The sequence below is a fragment of the Lissotriton vulgaris genome, chromosome 12, assembly GCF_964263255.1.
Source record: "Lissotriton vulgaris chromosome 12, aLisVul1.2, whole genome shotgun sequence".
In the NCBI taxonomy this organism is placed as follows: domain Eukaryota; kingdom Metazoa; phylum Chordata; class Amphibia; order Caudata; family Salamandridae; genus Lissotriton; species Lissotriton vulgaris.
Genome location: NC_141700.1, coordinates 469,833,020 through 469,849,452, shown reverse-complemented (window position 1 = coordinate 469,849,452; position 16,433 = coordinate 469,833,020). Strand labels below are relative to the sequence as shown.

The window sequence follows — 16,433 nt, the reverse complement described above, 5'->3', positions numbered from 1 at the left end:
ATTGTGTGACGTAAAAAGAAGATAAAGCCATAGATCTCGCATAGGCTTTTCCGGTGCTTGTTTACATTCATCAACACTTTGCCCGTCTCTTCTTATACGCAGCATGCATAGACCCGGGGTAGGCTATTTGCGTATTAGTCGTGCCCGCCGAGCACATCACTACAAAACTGAAACCGTTCAGCACATTGGAGAGGCCTTACCTTGGTGGGCCAATGAGGGAAGCAAAGAAGTGTTCTGCGAGGCCGCTTGCCAATGGCAGACTGCAGGTTGTCAGCCAATCTAAGCGGGTGCTTCCCGAAATGCACGTGTGCGGGCAAAACCTTAACCCTGCACAAGCGCTCCTCCCCGTCTGGGCTACATTTTACGTAAGGTTAGCAGTGACTAAAAAGGTGGAGCGGGGCCTTCATGGTCTGAGTGCGGTTTTGGACTCGAGGCAAATCGATTTCCAAGACAAATCGAGCGAAGTCATGAACTATCTGGTGAGCAAAGCGTAATACATGGAACTTACAGCCTGATATCAATTGCTCTCTGGCAGCGCACAACCTCAAGTCCTCTCCACCCTGCGTGTTCCCTTCGGTCCGGAAGGGATGGTGAGTAATGGAGGAAGGGCCTTCTGTAATATGGCAATTCAAATTTGCTCTGTGGAGAGCTGGTAGTTTTTTAATACATTTTTTTTTTAATCTCAGAGTGCGACTGCGAACCTGTAACTCCCTCACCGCACTAAAAGACAGGCGCATAATTCACGTCCTTGCTTTGAACTCCGACTTGTCGGGGCTTTTAACGATGCATACCTTGCCTCCAGAATATGTAGGTGAGGCAGGGTTTTAAGTAGGATGAAAAGGGGGGGGGGGGCTCTCAAAGGGGCATGGCCAATGTAATTAAGGGCGTGGCTTAAAAATACCGAGCTAACAATCTGTGCTTAGCATACTGTGCCGCCTGACTTGTATTTTGATGATTCTGTCATTGCATCCAGATATATGACACAAAAAGTAACATCATACCTAAAACAAGTCAGGACTATTGGCTTTGTCAATGGTTGTTAGGTGCATAAGATAAATAAGCAGCTACTATGGCCTGTATATAATATTTAACAACCATTTGCAATGCAATAGGTCTCGCATTTGCATGAGTTTGAGCTATTTGCATTGTAAATGACAATGTCTTATACCCAAGTCTTTATTTTTTTTGGACTGGAGTGGGTGCTTGTGGTGTGGAGTGGAATTATGTGGGCTGAGTTGGTATTGTTCGTTGTGGAATGGTGTGGTGTTTTGTATTTGTGCAGTGGAATTATGTGGCATGGTGAATAGACAGGGGTGAGAGCTGCACAGAATAGGTAACAAGCATTGGCATAGCCAATAGGTCTCGCCTTTGGGACCTTATAAGTGTTAGTTAATCATCAATCAATCATGATTGATTAAGTGTTTAGTTATCCAGCACAATATCTTTGGTACAACAACATCTAGTGTTGCATGGCTAACACTTATAAGGTCCTAAAGGCGAGACCTATTGGCTCTGCCAATGCTTGTTTTGAGTGAGTGGCTCGTGCAGGTATACCAATGTGAGGCAGAGATGCTGCATGTGCTTTTACAGGAGCCCCTGTGACATTGCGCCTCTTCAAAAAGTATCTTGGGTTTGGTGTAATACTTCTAGCCCCTATTCCCGCATCCAATGCATCCTTAAATGTCCCATGTACAGCTGGGGTTGACACTCCTATTACCCCTGCCCTCCAGTGACACTTTACCCGTCACAGGTGGTGGTGGATGTGGTGGTGGTGGACGTGGTGGCATGGTGGTGGTGGACGTGGTGGTGGTGGACGTGGTGGTGGTGGAGGACGTGTGGTGGTGGTGGTGGACGTGGTGGTGGTGCTGGACATGTTGGTGGACGTGGTGGTGGACGTGGTGGTGGTGGACGTGGTGGTGGACTATTGCCGGATCCAATGCATCCTTAAATGTCCCATGTACAGCTGGGGTTGACACTTCTATTACCCCTGCCCTCCAGTGACACTTTACCCGTCACAGGTGGTGGTGGATGTGGTGGTGGTGGACGTGGTGGTGGTGGTGGACGTGGTGGTGGTGGATGTGGTGGCATGGTGGTGGTGAATGTGGTGGTGGTGGACGTGTGGTGGTGGTGGACGTGGTGGTGCTGGACGTGGTGGTGGACGTGTGGTGGTGGTGGACGTGGTGGTGGTGGTGCTGGACGTGTTGGTGGACATGGTGGTGGTGGTGGACGTGGTGATGGTGGTGGTGGAGGACGTGGTGGTGGTGGTGGGCTTGGTGGTGGACAACGTGGTGGTGGTGGACATGGTGGTGTTGGTGAACGAGTGCGGTGGACGTGGTGGCAGTGGACGTGGTGGTGTGGATGTGGTGGTCGAGGTGGTGGTGGACGTGGTGGTGGACGTGGTGGTGGTGGTGGACGTGGTGGTGGTGGTGGTGGACGTGGTGGTGGTGGTGAAGTGGTGGTGGTGGACGTGTTGGTGGACGTGGTGGTTGGACGTGGTGGTGGTGGTGGACAACGTGGTGGTGGACGACGTGGTGGTGGTGGACGTGGTGGTGTTGGTGAACGTTGTGGTGGTGGACGTGGTGGTGTTGGTGAACGTTGTGGTGTGGATGTGGTGGACATGGTGATGGATGTGGTGATGGAAGTGGAGGTGGTGGACGTGGTGGTGGACGTGTTGGTGGTGGTGGAAGTGGTGGACGTGGTGGTGGTGGTGGACGACTATTGGGTAAGAGGGTGCTGGCAGAATGCAAAAGGTGAGGAGGCTCTCGAAGGGTGCACATGAGAGAGCAGAAAGTAGTCGAATATTAGAAACAAACAAGCGCTGAAGAAAAGAAAAGCGCACGGCTGCCATTGGCAATGACGGGTGGAAGTGCTTCACGACGTAAACAAGTGGTCTTCACTGTCTTCACTTTTCAAGCACTCATGCTTGTGGCGGCATCCACCTTGCAGGAGAGAGCAGCGGCCATATGTTTGTAATTACCGTGGCCGCGCCACTGCTCGCTCCCGCAAGGTGGATGCCACCACAAGCACGAGTGCGAGTGCTTGGAAAGAGAGGACCAATGGCTAAAGGCCCTCCTAGAGTAGCACATGCGCGCTGCCTAGGAGAGACTTAAAAATGAAGATAGAAAGGGATAGGTAGTTTGTGCACGAAGTGGTGAATGAAATGCAGAAAGTGTGTGTGAGAAAGATGGAAAGAAGGGGAGAGCTCACCATAGACGCATAAAGAGGGAGCTTCTGTAAACTCATAAGACACCCTAGGAAGAGGAGAAGAGCGTGTGTTTGACAGATGGAAATGTTGAAAAGCCACGGAAAATAAAGTGCGCTGTGAAATTAAATGGATAGTAATTGAATGGTATCAACTGTAATAGAAATATGTAAAGTGAGATTGTGTGTGATGGACTTAATTATAGGGAATTGTATTGTGCATTGTGGAGAGGTGCAGGGTAGAGAGAAGTGGTCCAGGGTAGAGTGCAGAGGTGTAGAGTGCAGTGGGGTGGTGTGCAGTGATTCAGAAAAGATTTGAGTGGCATAGAGGTAAGTGATGCAGAGTAGAGTGCAGTAGAGTGGCGCAGAGTTGAGAGTAGTGGCGTAGAAGCGTGCACTGTGCTGAGGCAGGAAACAAAAGAATAAAAAAAAGTAGTCTCCAAAGGACACTTAAAGCGTAAGGATACAGTACTTGGCTGGTGCTTAGTGGGAGAAAAAACAAGCATTTGCAATGCAATAGGTCTCGCATTTACTTAAGTTTGAGCTATTGTCATTGAAAATGACAATGCGTTTTATTTATGTTTTGGTTTTAAAAACATAAAGAAAAGGCATTGTCATTTACAGTGCCAATAGCTTGAACTTGCGTAAATGCGAGACCTATTGCATTGCAAATGCTTGTTTATGGTTGTGCATAGGAGAGACAGTTAATAATTCATTGAGCATAGTGAAAACAGGGACATCGCCACACGCATTAATGCAGAATGGGAACATAATTCGACAGTTTTGAAATTAGAATCAGGATATCTGTAATCTTGGTATGTGGGTGTGACATATGTATGCTCATAATGTTTATTGAACTGCATGCATGCCTTACTTCCAGACCGCAGCAGGCTCCTTTCTATCTCTCTCTGCCTGACATAAGGCCAGTGCCTGCCCCACTTTCCCTAATGCTTATCTCGTTCAAGTATTATTCACATTCCACACACCAAGTGATTTGAAATCTAATCTATTTTGATTCATTTCGTTTTAATCTGTGTAATGTCTCAAGAAAACCTCTGTGGGAGCTAAAAGCATTATGCACATTTTTAATTGACTGTCACGTCTTTGTCGTTGTATTATTGAATGTAAGTTGCTTTTCTTTATGGAGAGTTTGTGCAAGCCAAGATTCTTGTTGTTCACTGATATTTGTGTAGATTATTTTGCGTTGTGCACACTGCAAGCTAATAATTCTTTGTGGATTTTAGTGTGAATTTGGTGGCTGTGAAATAGTCCATAACAGTATTAACTTCTACACATTGCCTGCCTGAAAGCAAGACCCTTCTGAAGTAGAGTGAACATTGTAGTTAAGAAGAGTTGCTTTCAGGGGTGTGTCCGGCTGACACTCAGGATGGCTCAGCTTCTTAGGGTTCGCGATTCATCTCTCCTCTTTCTTGGAACTCTGGCGCTTCGGGGATGCACCCGGCCCACAGATGCAGCACGCCTCGAGGAGTAATCAATATGGCAGGCAGCTTGTTGCTTTTCGCTGTGTCGCCATTAGTGGAACATAATTTGGAGTTGCCTTCTTCCTCCTATCCCCCAGACCTCCTTGAAGTTCAATCTGTGGTGGGCTAAACAATATGCATGCTACTACTAGCAGTGGGAAGCTCAGTTGCTGAGAACCCTGGCACCTCTGGCATTTGTTGAGGCTGGTAGTGGGCATATTACAAGTCCCATGGAGTTACTAGGGATTCACCAGAACTTTCATTCGTATGTGCTGTCCGACGGCGGTGTCAGAAGTGGAAAGGTGAGCCTCAGGCCTGATGTTGATTGGATTTACTAACTCCAGGACTGCAGCACCTTGACTATGACCAGACTATACTCTGAGCGCTGCAGACCCCAGTGCGTTGCATCAGGCTGAGGCTGCCCGCCATAGAAGAAGTTGTGGCCGATTTCCTTGAATTGTGCATCTCCTGGCTTACTGGAGAGCGCTCATCACAATGGCAGACGGAAACAAGCCGCTTAGGAACCCTTTAAACAAGCGGCACTAAAAGTGATTGCAAAAGCGATCGCTATTGTAAAAAAAAAAAAAAAACACGCCCGCGAGTGGTGCACGTGCGCCACTGCGAGCCATTTGTCTTCAATGATCGCGCCCGTGTCTGGGCACGATAATTGAAAACATATGGGCTTTGGTGCGCGTAACAGACACCAATAGGCAATGGGCGGAGCAATGCGCCTGCCTTTGGCCTATTGCGTGCTCTGTTTAAAAAAAAAAACAAGCACGCAAAGCCCAATAGCGGAACCCAAAATGAAAAGCACAAGCATGTGCGATTCCAGGGTCCGTTTTCAAACCCCGCACGAAAGGGCTCGCCTGTGCGAGCAGTGCTGCGCACTGCATCGCAAGGAGCGAGCCCTAACAAACAAGGACTAAGTGAACGAGGCCTTTGGATGAGTGATATCCCAATGCAATGCTTTTTCAATGCGTATCTTTAAATGACTATCTATTGCCTAGTAAATCACAGTCCGAAAAGTCTAATAAATCACTTTTCAGCCTATCAACACAAAGATTGGGGGTGTTACCCTCCACTTGATTCGACTCTTCCAACTCTATCAAGCCGTGCAACTTAAAATCATAGCGTTTATCTGTATTTGGCAAGTAATCATCCATCCTAACCTATATGTAGCCTTTTGTTAACACAGTGACTTAACAGTTAATCTGACATCACAAATCAAACAGCAGTTAGTAAAGTCACACTGGCTATATATATAGTTAAATCGTTCAGAAACATTGTTTTTTTAAAGAAGGTGGGGTGTTAAAGCAACATGTGTTGTTCCTAACGGATGTATTGTGTTTTTAGGGTGGAGAAGTTACATTATAGGATAGCAAGAGAAAATGATTGATCCGATAATATAACGGCTGCACAAACAAGCATTTGCAATGAAATAGGTCTTGCAGCATTAAAGTTTGAGTTACTGGCATTGTAAATGACAATGCTTTGCATTCATTTTTTTTAAATTTGCAATTGGTATATAAATATTGTTTGTGACTGGTTAGCTGTTGCTAACAGACACCCTCACAGACCTAGAGCACTGCACGGCTCATATAATCGAATATGCACTGAAATCGGAAGGCTGCAATGCTGATTGAATGCATAGGGCCCAGGGCCCATGCACACCTGATGTGCAGCCGAGGTCTACCTTACAGAGGGCCCCACAGAAATTAATCAGTGATGCCACAGGATTCAATGGTATATTAGGTTTACTGTCAGAACATTGAGTGCATCACCGCTGTTGTATGATTCATATGTACACAAATCTGACATGAACTAAGGAAGATGGAAAGCAAGAAAGTATGCATTATGTTATGGTAGGTAAATTTGCAAAGCACGCGTCTCACCCCTCTTCCTAGGCTGCACTTTATCAGACAATTCCCCAAAAGACTTTTAGGGCAGCATTTCATGCTTGGAGTGGGTCTACTAATGACCCTATTTAAAACTTCAAAACAAAATGGTAAAACATGTATAAAAAGGGTACTTATAAAAATAAACATGCAAGCAAAACTCAACAGGAACCCAAGGGGGTAAGATTGCTGATCTCTCCGACCAGGCAGAATTACTTTAAAAAACAATGGTTACAGAGAACCACAGAATGTACCTGGGGAAACAATTGGTAGTAAGTAATAAGACAGGTTAATCAACTGGGACATTGGCACACAGTCTAGCAACTATCTCTCCCGCTTGTAGGGCTCTATATTGTCACTCGATGGTGTGTCGAACAAGTATGTGTGTGCATATTCACCATTCCCTGTGCAACGGCCAATGAAAGCAAACAAAAGTCACAACACACTGTCGAAAAAATGACATCTGAGGGCATGCTGGCTTTCTCACTCTTACAGCCTGATCAATAATTGATGCACTCGGTCCGCTGGCATAGGACCAGTGAGGGGCATTTGTAGATTTATAATCCCACAACTACTATTTAATATCCAAATGTGATCTCTGGATCATTGACAGCACAACTGACTGGTATCTGCACTGCACTCTTGGGGGTACGCCTGATCATGCCACCACGCCCTTCACAGGACACGCCCGATTTGTTCACCTCCCATGACACTCAAATTAACGCGCCTATTTCTTTCACGCCACAGAACCCCTGGGGCACACACCTAGCTCCTTCATTTAACACACCCTTAAAGGGTTCGTCTAATTGACAGCCACACCTACAGGAGACTCCCAGCCCTTTCCCAGCACACCTCCAGTGAACGCCGTATGCCGGGTAGAAGGTACCTGAACAAACAACATTTTACTATTCACCTCACGGCGTGGCAATGGTAAAAGAGGCGCTTCGTATTCCTCATGACAACACGGCTTCTGCCTACACACACAGGCAGACAAACTGCCTTCCAACCATCACAGGGCTGCTGCCTGCATAGTGAGAGGTAAACCGTGTGCTCGGAATAGGGCGGCTGCGAATAAATACATGAAGCTCTCGGAGGCACTACTGACGAGAAAGAGAGAGAAACGCGCCACACTTCAATGGACTGATACACTTTTTTGATTGTTCAGCCCCACTGAATGGTGCTGGGGCGACTGGGTGAGGGCGCTATAATATTCCTCCAACGAGGGCCTCACTCCCGTCACTCTGCTGAAGAGTAACCACGGCTGGGTTATGCAGGGCTCAGAGAAGGGGGGAGCTCGCCGTAAACGGTCAATGTACATGAAAAGCAATATCCACCACACAGCTGGTAAATGGACCTAATCCCACACTCATTTCATAGGTAGTTCACTTTGCTCTGATGGTCGATGTGCGCCCAAAGACAACACAGTGCGAGTAGCGAGAAGCACACACCCATGAGACACACAGCTGCCCCGGCGGAGCATCAGCCCAGACTGCACCGGGAACCTGCGTCAGGAATGAGTCCTTACATGAAGCGGCTGCTTGAAGTGAGTGGCCAAGATTTGAGGCAAGGTAGAATAATACACATGAAAGCCAGCTCCGGGACAATGTAGCGCTCTGCGACGGGACCACGTCGGAACATTAAAGTGCTGCACAGCAGCGGGGTGGGCAAAGACGCCATCTTACGTGTCAAAAGTGTACAGTGCCCACCTACTTTTAACATGCAAATGTGTCTTACTTTGAAGGCGCCGTACAGTTGAACGTGGCGTTGCGCATTCTCCGGTGTCAGCGTAGAGTTGTAACTGTCCGAATTCTGGTTCCATTTAACTAGTAAAACAAGAAACCGAAACCTTGTGGGAGAAGCATGGCAGCGTCGGATTCCGACGCACGCCTTGGGATTGGGCCGCGCGACGTCACATGAGCTGTCTACGGTAGAAGCTCACGCGCGCGACCCAATCCCAAGGCGCGCGCCGGAATCCGACTCTGCCATGCTTCTTAATGGTGCGCGTGGCCAGCTCCTGTCTCCCCTCGTTGTCGGCTGAGCCGACGGCTATAGTCCCCGCAGCGAGAGCACGCTTTCGCTAAGGCGAGCCCTAAAAAGCAGCAGCTTGCAAAACTGCAGTAACTACAACCTGGACCAGCCATAGAATAACATGCGCCCAAAAGTGAGCCAATACTTGCTAGTTGTTGGCTAATGCTGCAGTGGTGGCCAGCACGGATCTCGGGTGGGTGGGGGGCAAGAGGGTATAAGTATAATAAAAATGAAAAGTTTACTTAGCTCCTCGCTGCTCTGTCCCGTAAGCACTTCAGAAATGTTGCAGCTATTTTAAGACTTATTTTCAAGACTGGAAGAGGCATTCAAGAGAACACGACATCTTGTTTCCTGACTTTGGCTCCCTGTTATTTTTTTGTTAATTTTGGGTCAATTTAACTACTTGAACATGCACATTTAAAAAAACAAAGATTTGTCTAGAACTATACATGTTTCTCTGGGGGACATGGGGTCATTTGATAAACTAACCATTCCTATCCAATTTCTTTTGAACAAAAAAACGGATATTTTCTAAGTGTATCTGATTACATGGGCAGTGGCATAAACGGACCTAAAGACATGCTGAACACTACCAGCTACCTGAAAACCATAAACTAAGCACCTCTCTGACACACTTTTTCATTCATCACACTGCTGAGTGCTGCATACCATAACACAATAGCCACATCTCGATGGTCAGTGTGCATGACAAGGGAAAATAACACATCCCACACAGGATTAAAAAAAAAATAATTACTTGCATACACATGGTGTGCTACCCTCGGCAGGCCAGCGCTTCAGCTTCCCATATAGGGGTAGTAAGCGACATATAAACAATACAGGACCTTTGTACAGCATAATGGTGCTTTGCAAAAAATAAAAAAAATAAAGCTTGCACAATATAAGCCTGCATACATGCATAGTTTATTTATTCTGATTTGGTAGCTTATAACTAAACGCGAAGCAGCATACATACAAGCCCTGAAATATCCCTCAAATACAATAAAATCCTAAATGTGAAAAGTTAACATATGTTAAGTTTTTAATACGAAAACTTCCCTAACTATTGTGTACTTCTCCCTAACTTTCCCTCTTCATTTTGAACTCTTTTGTGCAAACACAAATTAATTTCTCCCATTGATGTGACCGGTCAAGAGCATACCTGAACATGTAATTCCCCTGACCAGTTGTGTTGGTTATCAATGTTTTGACAAGAGTTCCTTACTTGTCTTTCCCTCCATTTTATCAAACTAAATCGCCTCTTCCCCCTCAAATGTGTTTGTTTCTAAAGAAGCGTTTTCATAATATATTTAGATCATAAATTCACGTGTATTCTGAAACTGGAGTGCACGGAAGTGTGTGAAATGGCTTTCAGGGAAAGGGGCAAGACAACGTGGCCGCCACTAACATCCTCTGTTGTCATTTGGCTGTGAATCCAACACCCGCCAACATGAACATACACATCACATATTGTTCCTCACTGGAGTCACTCCCTAACAGAAAATATGAACAAGGAATGGGCTTCTTAAATGCATGAAACGTTCTGCTGCAAAGAAAAGTTTTTAGTTTTGCAGGTATTCTATCTATTGTAACTACTGCAACCAGCGGAAGTTTTTCTTGAAAAGTTACGAGGGAGGCAGGGGCGCCGAAAATCTGAAACCTGAGACGCTACGCCAAGTTAAGGAATGATTTTGGTGATGCCGAAAACATGGTATACGAGGTAAGTGGGAAAAGGTAAAAAACATTTTTTACCACAACAACTTTGTTTTCGATGCAGGGCTCTAACGCGCCGTCACCTTCCCTTGCTGGTTGCTGGTAGAAGCAGAAAAAAGGCTGACCACTGGTGCTTAGAGAATGAGGGTTCGGATCTTCAGTGTACTTGCAGGGAAGAAAGAAGAGCTCCGAGCCTGCTCCTCCTCCCTCGGCTGCAAACCCAAGCCTATCACGCAGCAATGCTTGCTGCAGGCAGCCTGAAGGGCATTCTTTTTAAAATCTTATCACTCACATAAAAATCCTCTGTGAATATAAAGGGGAATGAAAAATTGTCTAGCATTCGCGACAAAGAATTTTCAATTCTATTAAGGACACGGAGGCGAGGATTATGCTTCTCTTATCTTTACTGACAAAAACAGCAGCCAATAAAAACTTTATACTGGCATGACCCCGGAAGGACAACCCCCTCCATCAGTCTGCACCAATCACTGTCCAGTCCCATACATAACAGTCCATGCAAAACCGGAACCTTCCTCTTTCTTTGCGATGTCCTCCGCAGTCCAACCAAGACTGGAGCCCAACGTGGCAACTATCGCATCCTCTTGTCCGAAGGGAAAACTTCTCCTCAGCTGAGACCCAGCTCAGTCCACAGGATCTTTACTCAGGTCTGTTTGTGCTGAACACCTGAAACGAAAAGATATATCGTAATGGCTATTCCAACATCAAGGAATACAACAAGCCATAACATCATTCGGGTGGGTAAAATACATCACATCTTCAAATCGACATACAAAGTACATCACTGTCAACTCGGGTGGGATAATCCTCGCCTCCGTGTCCTTAATAGAATTGAAAATTCTTTGTCGCGAATGCTAGACAATTTTTCATTCTATGTCAGTCCACGGAGGCTCTGATTATGCTAGTTTAAAGTTTCTCCACCACCACCGAGACCACATCCACAATAGGTTTATGATAAAACGTTTTAAAAGTAGATTCAGATGACCAATCAGCCGCAGTCGTGATGTCCTGAAGCCGAGAACCGGCACCAAAGGATTTTGAGGCCATAGCCCCTCTAACAGAATGAGCTCCAAATTTGGAGGAATCAATACCCGCCAGACTCGACAACCAGGAAACCCACCTGGCCAGAGTAGCATTTGCGACTGGGCGGAAAGGTCTCTGTAAAGAAATCAATAATTGACCAAAATCGTTCCTAAACTCTCTAGTACAATCCTCATATACTTTCAAACACTTTACTACACACAATTTACTGTGGTGAGGAAAAGCAGGATAGGAAATACATTTTGAATGTGTTTTAGTACGTTTTGAAATAGTAAAGGAAACTCCCGTGGGAGTAAATACTCTACCTGACAAATCCAGAGCTCGAATGTCCGAGACTCTTCTGCAGGAAATCAAGCACAGCAAAATCGTAAGTTTCGCTGAGAGCGGTTTCCTAGACAGACCCTCATTCGCCGGCCAAGCCGATAAAAAACGCAAGATAACAGAAACGTCCCAAAGTTCCGTATACTTAGGCTGAGGAGGGTTCGCCAGCCAGATCCCCCTGACAACCTTACACACCAGTGGGTGTTCACCGACAGGTTTACCATCCACGTGCGGATGTCCCGCCGAAATAGCTGATCGGAAAGTGTTCACCGATCTGTATGCCAAGCCTGACTGAGCCAAATCAGCCAAGAAATTCGCAATCATAGAGATATCGGATCCCACCGGATCTCCCTGTCGTTCGTTACACCAACCAACCCAACGTCTCCAAGCTGACTCATAACGCTTGTGGGTGGAAGGCGCACATGCCTGTGACAAGAAAAATAGAGTGTCCTGAGAAACTCCCGGCACTTGCCAGCGTCTCCTGAAAGTCTCCACGCCATGAGAGACAACTGATCCAGAAGGACCAGCGGATGTTGAAGGCCCACAGGGTCCGTCAGAAGTTCTGGGAACGACTCATCGCGACCGGAAACCACGCTTGGGTTTTCCAACATGGGGAGATCAAAATCACCTCTGCCTTCTGCCTCCGAATCTCAGCTAGAACCCTCGGGATCATGATGAACGGGGGAAAAGCATAAAGAATGCCCATCGTCCATGACTGAAGAAAGGCGTCCGAGCTGATCGCCAACGGATCTGGGCGCCAACTGAAAAAATGGGGCAACTGTCTGTTGAGTCGTGAGGCAAACAGATCTATCACACACGGACCCCAAAGGTGGTCCAAAGCCCTGAAAATCCTGGGATGCAACCTCCAATCGCTGGCATCCCTCACATACCGAGAATTCCAATCCGCTGTCACGTTGACAGATCCCGGAATGTACTCTGCCGTCACCGATATTTGATGGTCCAGGCAATAGTGCCAAAAGTCCTTGGCTATCTCCGCCAGGAGACGAGATCTGGTGCCCAGAGGCGATTTATGTACCGTGCCGCAGACACATTGTCCATGCGTAGGAGAATGCAACAAGAGATCTTTTGAGGGGATAGAGTCCGCACCGCAAATGAACCCGCCAGGAGTTCCAGACAATTGATGTGGAGTTTCAATTCTTCGCGGGACCAACGGCCCCCGGTCTCCACCGAGCCGCAACGGGCTCCCCAGCCCCAACGGCTCGCATCCGACTCTATCACTGCTTCTGGGGTGGCAGCAAAAATGGCTCTGCCGTTCCAGGTCTCCAAATGCTCCAACCACCAGTTCATCTCCGTGCGAGCTTCCGTCGACAACAAAACCTGTTGGTCGTAAGTCACGCGCTTGCGAAGATGCAAAGCCTTCAATTGTTGCATCGCCCTGTAGTGCAGGGGGCCCGCAAAGATCGCCTGGATGGACAAGGCCAACAGCCCCACCAGGCGAGCTAAGGTCCTCAAGGAAATTGTCGGAGAGACAAGCGCTTTCCTCAACTCCTTCTTGATTGCTACCCTCTTCTTGAGCGGTAAGAGCAATTTTCGCCTTGACAGAGTCTACCTGGAACCCCAGGAATTCCCTAACCTGTGAAGGTGTCAGAATGGACTTCTGCAAGTTCAAAAGGAAGCCCAGTTCTTGAAGGAGGTGAACCGTCCAGGACAAATGGAGCGAAATAATCTCCGGAGAGCATCCCAAAATCAGGATGTCGTCTAGGTAGATGATCATTCTTACGCCCCTCTCCCTTAAGCACTGAACTATTTGTTTCATCAGTTTGGTTAAACACCAGGGAGCGGACGAGAGGCCAAAGGGCATGGCGGCAAACTCGAACCACTTGTTGCGCCACTGAAATTGAAGAAACCGTCGATGCGGTGGAAAAATGGGTACCGCCAGGTAAGCGTCCTTCAAGTCCAGACGTACCATCCAATCCTGTTCTAACAGAATGTCTCGCAGTAGGTGTATGCCTTCCATTTTGAAGTGTCGATACACCACCCATGCGTTGAAATCCCTGAGGTTTAAAACTAATCGAAAGCCCTGGTCTTTCTTTGGAACCACGAAGACTGTGCTCGCAAAGCCTTGAACGGGTGGCAAAGTTTCCACTATTGCTCCCTTTCTGAGCAAAGCCAGCACCTCTGCGTCTATGAAACTCTGTTCTTGTAGGGAAAAATGCAGTGGCGCGGGCGCTTGACGCTGCGCGGGGGAGGCATAAAACTCTATGTGATACCCTTGGACGGATTGTAACACCCAGGGATCTGTTGTTAGCTCCCGCCGTCTGTGAATAAATAAGGCCAACCTGCCTCCCACCTTGTGTTCTGTTGCACAAAGAATTCGTACCTTATTAGGAATTGTCTCCTGAATTATTTTGCTGTCCTCTGTAATTTCCTTTCTGTCCTCTGCCACGACCTCCTCGATTACGGGAGGGGTAGAAGTTGGGGGGCTGGTAACCACTGCCTCTCTGCTCACCTCCACGTGAGGTCTGATTAAAACCTCGGCCGGACCCTCGACCTCGCTGACGTCCGGCCCTGTCAAAAACACCGGTGTGAAGCACCCTCTTTATCGTGGTCTGCGCCTTGTCAAGCGCGGAAAAGGTGGCGACGTATTTGCCCATTTCCTTAACAAACTTGTCTCCGAAGAGCATGCCGTTAGCCATAGAACCAGGTTCGTTGGTGGCCATCTCTGCTAATTGGGAATCAATACGCATCAGAAAAGAGCGTCTCCGCTCTGTAGACAGCGCCACATTCGCGTTCCCCAAAAAGCACATGGCGCGTTGGGCCCATTCCATGATATCAGACGTGTCCATAGGCACGCCTTGTTCTTTGGCCTTGACTGCGGCCTCCAGAATCTTAGTAAGGGGTCCAGAGACGTCCAGTAATTTGTCTTGGCACCCCCGCCATGCCCTATCCAGTCCTTTTTTGGGACCCTTGGCAAACTTCCTCATGAACGCTGTCATGGTAGGGTCAAGCGCTGGAGTATCCGCCACTTTCCCTGCCACTGAAGGTCTGGGGCATTCCGATCTCAACGTGGCTCGTAGCCCACTCTCAAAGCCTTGCCGCAAGTTATTGGTGACATAATGCGCAACCTCGGCACAGGGCACCCACTCCGTGGATCTAGGGTGAACTATATTATTGGGGTCAAACAGAAGGTTCCTAGGGATCTGACTATCATCTGCCTTGAATGCCGTGTGCTTAGTTTTCTTAGTCTTCTTTCTAGAAGCTATTGAATCCACCTCCGAGTCTGAAGTACCAGGTGGCGTCGAGGAGGAATCCCCCGAGGTCTGACAAGCCATAGAGCCATGGTCCCTCATCACTGACTTGGCCATCTGCGCTAACTTGTGGGCCTGGGACTGATCTGAAGTATCCCCCTTTCGTGAGGATTTAAACTTCCTCTTGCCCGATGGATGATGGGACTTAGTAAAAGGCTTTAACGCCTTAATCAGGGCTTTACTGACAGAGCTCTGGTAGTGGGTAGCCAGGGCTTCACCTAAGTTCTTCTCCAGTTGTTCTTCCTCAGGCTCATACTGCTCATATTCATTAAATTCGACCCACTGGTCGCCCTCCTCGGCGTAATACGCCATATCCAAGGGGAAAGGAGGTGAGGAGGAGATTAACAGGGGTGGAGTAACCCAGGGGTGCCTCTACACACACTCCGCAACCCCAGTTGCCAACACACCACAGAGGCAGGTCACTACACAGTGGAAGGAGACCCCTAGAACAACCAAAACTCCCCTAGAGCAAAGCTCTTACTCAGGACACGCTCCGGTCAGCGTTAGACTAAGGCCAGGGATTGATGCAGTCACTAACGTGCAGATCGCGAGGAGCCGGTAATGTAAAAACGGAACTCGGCTCCTCGCGCATGCGCGTTGCATTGGGGGCACACACTCGACTGCTCCCTGTGCGCGGCGAAGCCGCGTCTGCCTCCTCCTGCTCCACCGCCCCCTAACGCGCTCAGACACACAGCGCACCGCAGGACGGCGGACCGGGAAGCGAAACCTGACGCCGAAAAACAATCGCAAAAGCGCAAAAACCAATAGCGCAGTAGTGCTACAATCAGTTGCGCACTCTAGCACTCAAACACCTTTATAAAGTCATACACCATAAACCCCCATCCGCAAAGCAAATAAGGGAAAGGCACTTAACTCTCTACTGCAGCAGCAAAGAAAGAGGAAGTTTCCGGTTTTGCATGGACTGTTATGTATGGGACTGGACAGTGATTGGTGCAGACTGATGGAGGGGGTTGTCCTTCCGGGGTCATGCCAGTTTAAAGTTTTTATTGGCTGCTGTTTTTGTCAGTAAAGATAAGAGAAGCATAATCAGAGCCTCCGTGGACTGACATAGAATTAAGTGAGCCACTGGCGCAATTGTTAAATGTGTGTGCTTGTGTTGTAGAAGTTAAAGCGGGCACTGTGCTGCAACATTAAGCATGGTGACTACCACTGATACTGCCGATATTCTGCTGTTCCTGGTTGCTGTGCGTGGAGGCAGAGCCCTCGCTGGAAGAAAGGACATCGCTGGAAAAGTATAGCGCTACTCTCCTAAAAGCGCTACTGGGCAGCGCTTTGTCTTAACTGCTCGCGTTTCCCGCTTCGCGGGAAACACTCGTGTTGGCTGGCTGGTCGGCTGTTTGGGAGTCCTGCAAAACTAAAAGAACCACAAGCCATCTGGCCCTGGAGCACCTCCCCGCCACGCCCCACTCACCTGGCGATAATTGGGCAGTAGGAGCGCTGGAGAG

The 16,433-nt window shown here is 48.0% G+C and overlaps 2 protein-coding genes across 3 annotated transcripts in view; one reads left to right on the top strand and one right to left on the bottom strand.

Annotated features, from left to right (window-relative positions):
* The first annotated feature begins 335 nt into the window (after positions 1-335).
* Positions 336-16,433, top strand: part of BCAR1 (BCAR1 scaffold protein, Cas family member) — a 573,883-nt gene continuing 557,785 nt past the window's right edge. The window contains exon 1 of one of the 2 annotated variants that reach the window (XM_086945218.1): positions 336-479. In XM_086945218.1, the coding sequence (XP_086801344.1) occupies positions 468-479 (12 nt within the window). In that variant the 5' untranslated portion in view covers positions 336-467. Of the gene's footprint in view, positions 591-16,433 lie in introns of both variants that reach the window. The other variant, XM_086945219.1, reaches the window with a different exon arrangement.
* Positions 10,980-15,279, bottom strand: LOC147676790 (uncharacterized). Its single transcript, XM_086946473.1, has 2 exons — positions 14,045-15,279; positions 10,980-11,007 (listed from the first exon to the last, which is right to left on the bottom strand). The coding sequence occupies exons 1-2, from the start codon at positions 15,277-15,279 to the stop codon at positions 10,980-10,982; spliced, it is 1,263 nt and encodes a 420-aa protein (XP_086802599.1).